The sequence below is a fragment of the Myotis davidii genome, unplaced genomic scaffold (assembly GCF_000327345.1).
Source record: "Myotis davidii unplaced genomic scaffold, ASM32734v1 scaffold1622, whole genome shotgun sequence".
Taxonomy (NCBI): Eukaryota; Metazoa; Chordata; class Mammalia; order Chiroptera; family Vespertilionidae; genus Myotis; species Myotis davidii.
The window spans coordinates 451317-456044 of NW_006293535.1; the positions used below are offsets into that span (position 1 = coordinate 451317).

The following is a 4728-nucleotide window of genomic DNA, read 5'->3' on the forward strand; positions in this document are numbered from 1 at the left end:
CGGGGCGGGGGGCCGCGGCCTCACCGGGAGGCCCCCGGGTGCACCAGCGCCAGGACGGTGGTGTAGCTGTGGAACAGGTCCTCGTCCCGCACCGCGCCGCAGCGCCGCAGCACGAAGTTCCCCGTGACGATGCGGTCGCACCCGATCTCGCCGTTGCCGAAGAAGCCGAACAGGGGCACACCGGGGAAGGCCTTCCGGAAGGCGTCGGCCTCCACGTTGCCCTGGGCCCGGTAGAACTGGGCGCCGCGGCCCACGCAGGCGAACATGAAGCCCACCGTGTCCCGGCAGTGATTCTCTCTCTTCATGGATGTTTCTCTCTCTCTTCCTCTCTGAAATAAATAAAATTTACACAGGTGTAATAGTATATATAGCCCTGGCCGGTGTGGCTCAGGGGATAGAGCGTTGGCCTGCAGACTGAAAGGTCCTGGGTTCGATTCTGGTCAAGGGCACATGCCCGTGTTACGGGCTCGATCCCCAGTGTGGGGCGTGCAGGAGGCCACCGGTCAGTGATTCTCTCTCATCATGGATGTTTCCATCTCTCTCCCCATCTCCCTTCCTCTCTGAAATCAATAAAAATATTTTTTAAAAAGTAGTATATATATATTTTAAAACAAATACAAAAGGACAAATGTACCTCCACCAAGATTCCTGAACCCACTCCTGAGTGTGTAGAAGGGAACCCTGACCTTTCTCGCTGCCTCAACAGTCGCCTTGCCCTTCTATTCCTGCACACAGTGAGGTCTCCTAAGTGCAGCTTCGTGGTATTATTTACATCTTTGGTGTCTTTTCCCCCCGAATATTCAGCTATACATATTCAATCATGGAGGGCGTTTTTAGCTTTATTTATTTATTTTTTTTAATATATATATTTTTAGTGGTTTCAGAGAGGAAGGGAGAGGGAGAGAGAGAGAGAGAAACATCCATGATGAGAGAGATTCACTGACCGGCGGCCTCCTGCACGCCCCCCACTGGGGATCGAGCCCGCCACCTGGACATGTGCCCTTGACCGGGAATCAAACCCGGGACCCTTCTGTCTGCCGGCCGACGCTCTATCCACTGAGCCACACCGGTGAGGGCCATTTTTAGCTTTATGTGGCTCGGTCCATAAAGTTTCTGGAACCTCTCCCTTCCTTGCTGTGTGTTTTTTTCCCCCAAGAGGACCCCTGCTGTCTGCTGTGTTGTGTTCACACAGCGTGTCTGACAATAAAGCCGGAGGAAGAAATAAAACAAAAAACGAACCCAAAAGACCCGCAGTAACAAAACCCCTGGGACGCGCCCCGTCGCGCGGGGGAAGCCGGACGTACGTACGTGTCAGAGGTCAGTGAGACCAGGTTGTCCACCTGGCCCCCGGCCACCACGACGTTCGTGTCGCTGAAGGTGCGGACCACGCGCTGCAGGTAGCTGCTGGCCCCCACCCGGCAGCAGTTGTAGCCGAACACCAGCACCACGCGGAGCTCGGGGTTGTCCAGGAGGCCTGCAGGGGGAGGGCAGCCGTGAGGGACGCCTGCAGACGGACGGCACCGCCCCTCCAAGGAAACTCCGTTTTCCTCGCTTTGAAGGGAACAGTGACGTGCTCGCCGAGTTACTAGTAGATGCAGATCCCCCGACTGTTACAAACTGTAACACGACTCAGCATCTGGGCAACCATTTTCCCATTAAAAAATCAAAGACCCGCCCTGGCCGGTGTGGCTCAGTGGACAGAGCGTTGGCCCGTGGACTGAAGGGTCCTGGGTTCGATTCCGGTCAAGGGCACAGGCCCGGGTTCCGGGCTCCATCCCCAGTGTGGGGCGTGCAGGAGGCAGCCGATCCATGATTCTCTCTCATCATGGACGTTTCTCTCTCTCTCCCTTCCTCTCTGACATCAATAAAAATATATTTAAAAATAAAACAAAAACTAAATGGCGAAGAGAAGGGGGACAGACGGACAGAGAAGCGTCGACGTGAGAGAGACGCATCGATCGGTTGCCTCCCAAACGCCTCGTCCCAACCGGGGCTGGCGGTCGAGTCTGCAACCGAGGTCCATGCCCCTGACCGGAATCGAACCCGAGACCCTTTAGTCCTGAGGCCGAGGCTCTATCCATCGAGCCACACCGGCCAGGGCTCCTTTCCTCTTCGGATTAGCAAGCCATTCACAGAGTTTCCCCTTGGTGGCTGCACAACCTTTTACCCCCACGGGGCTCAGAGCCATTTCCAGTAACGGGGGCTCATCCCCACAGGCGGCTGGCACGCACACTAGGGGTCACCACTGAACGGTTTCTATGCCAACAGAGGTTTTTTTTAACCAGTTAGTGCCGATCGACCGATTCATTTGCAGATGTAGACAGAAGGCCTCGCTTCGCTGAGCAGCTAGCGTGTCGCTTCACGCGCTTTCGCATCAGAGCTGAGACGCTAAGCCGTTCTCTCACGCCTCTCGGGACCCGCCTGGTGCGTCCTCGCGCCGCAGTCTGCCTGAACTCACACTTTTTCCTTCTTTTCTGAACATATTTTTATGGATTTCAGACAGAAAGAGAGAGATAGAAACATCCACGATGAGAGAGAATCATGGATCGGCTGCCTCCTGCACGCCCCACACTGGGGATGGAGCCCACAACCCGGGCCTGTGCCCCGACCGGGAACGAATTGTGACCTCCTGGGTCATAGATCGACGCTCAATCCCTGAGCCGCACTGGCCGGGGGGTTGTGTGATTGGCTCACATGATAGGAACTCACAGAAAACTCAGAACGCACCGCACCAGCCGCGTTCAGGGCTAGTCCGACTCGCCCTCGCCGCCGGGGGCGTGAGCTTCATCAGACCCTCCCAGAATCCACCACCGAGACACGGACCGTTAACGACAGCGACTTACCAGCTTCGGTGAAGCGACGTCTTTCTAGCGATAAATTCTTTGGATTCTTGACAAAACGGAAGGGTTGTATTTTTATTCCTTCCACCTGAGGGAACAGCAGGGCAAACCCAGACTCTCCAATCTCTATCTCCTGAGGCCGACTGCTCCCGGGGCCCATGGGCGTCACTAGGAGAAAAGATAAAAACGGGGGATTCGTTCCGTCACCGCGCACGTGGCCAGCCCCACCCGGATCACCAGCCAGCGGGCTCCCGGGCCACTATCTGAGAAGGGGCTCAGCTGTGACGTTCTTCGAGGCACAGAGTCGTGACGTCTGCCATTCCCTTGCAAATGGTTCGCAAAGGAACATGTTTATGAGCAGAGACAGAACAAGCAAGTGTTGCAACATTCCTTGAGGTGGTGAATCTTCTGGAAGGAGAGTGTGGGGGTGTGTGCTGAACTATGATTCTTCCAACTCTTCTATAGGTTGGAGGTTTTTTCTAAATAAAAAGTTGTGTCTGGGGCGGAGGGGAATGAATACTTCTTCACAGCAATTCCGCTTTAAAAATTGTATCCTGGGCTAAAATATTTGGCCATTATGTAAAGTACACACACACACACACACACACACACACACACGGAAATACTTCTATCAGAGAGTTTTTAGTAACAAATACAAAAGAAAATCTGAAACGCTCTACACTGGCATTGAAAGTTACGTTAGGTATTAAAGATTGTTTTTCTTGAAATATTTTTTAAAAGAAGTTACATTATATAATGAAATGCAGCCATTAAGAATGACAGACATCCTAACTGACATGGAAATATGTTTGTAAATACGTTGTGAATTTTAAAGGTGGGGGTTAGGGACAAAATTTATCCCCCCCCCAAAATTCATATGAAGTCCTAACCTCCAGTGGGACTGTATGTGGAGAGAAGGCCTTAAAGAGGAAAGTAAAGGTTACATGAGATCCTAAGGGCGACGCCCTAATTAAAAACAGGACCAGTGCCCGGCTGGTGTGGCTCAGTGGTTAAGCGTCGACCTATGAACCCAGGAGGTCCCGGTTCGATTCCCGGTCAGGGCGCGTGCCTGGATTGCCGGCTGGATCCCCAGTGTGGGGGGTGAGGGAGGCAGCCAATTAATGACTCTCTTCTCATCGTGGCTGTTTCTCTCTCTCTCTCTCTCTCTCACACTTCCTATCGGGGGGGGGTGCAGGGGCCCGCCGATCCATGATTCCCTCTCATCATGGATGTTTCTCTCTCCCTCTCTCCCTTCCTCTCTGACAACAATGAAAATATATTAAAAAAAAAAAAGCAGACAGACACGCAGTACGGCTGGTTTATACACACAGCCCTGAGATGTGCCATATGCGCCACCTTCTGTGTATCCTGGTCTTTAAGCTACAAGGAGCCGCCCCAGGACCCGCAGGAACCCGAGGTGGGAGGCCGCCCAGTGGGCACCGCTCTCACCGACGATCCCTGGGGCCACGATCCCCAGGATCTGGCACTGTCTCGGGAACAGCTTCTCCAGGGCCATGGCGGTCTCCATCGTCGCTCTCTTCCTGGCTGCAGGACAAGGAGCAAAGGTCACCCGCAAGGTCGTGCAAGGTCACATCTGACGGCGCAGAGGGAAAGCAAGGCCAACGCTGAATAAAGCTGAAGCCATTTCACACCAGAACGCGGTATAAGGAAGCCTCAAAATGCTGATAGAGCCCGGCCAGCCAGCGTGGCTCCGTGGCTGAGCGCTGACCTAGGAACCAGGAGGTCAGGGTGCGATCCCCAGTGGGGGCCGTGCAGGAGGCAGCCGGTCAATGATGCGCTCTCATCATGTACGTTTCTCTCTCTCCCTTCCTCTCTGAAATCAATAAAAATATATTTAAAAAACAAGTAAATAAAAGGCAGCCACCCT

The 4728-nt window shown here is 53.7% G+C and overlaps 1 protein-coding gene across 1 annotated transcript in view; it reads right to left on the bottom strand.

The window, feature by feature from the left end:
- Positions 1-6: 6 nt before the first annotated feature.
- The window catches only part of FBXO22 (F-box protein 22), a 10894-nt gene continuing 6172 nt past the window's right edge, over positions 7-4728 (bottom strand). Inside the window, exons 3-6 of the mRNA XM_006767202.2 lie at positions 4290-4385; positions 2844-3008; positions 1305-1474; positions 7-299 (exon numbers count right to left, since the gene is read on the bottom strand). Of these exons, the coding sequence (XP_006767265.1) occupies positions 21-299; positions 1305-1474; positions 2844-3008; positions 4290-4385 (710 nt within the window). The 3' untranslated portion in view covers positions 7-20. The remainder of the gene's footprint in view (positions 300-1304; positions 1475-2843; positions 3009-4289; positions 4386-4728) is intronic.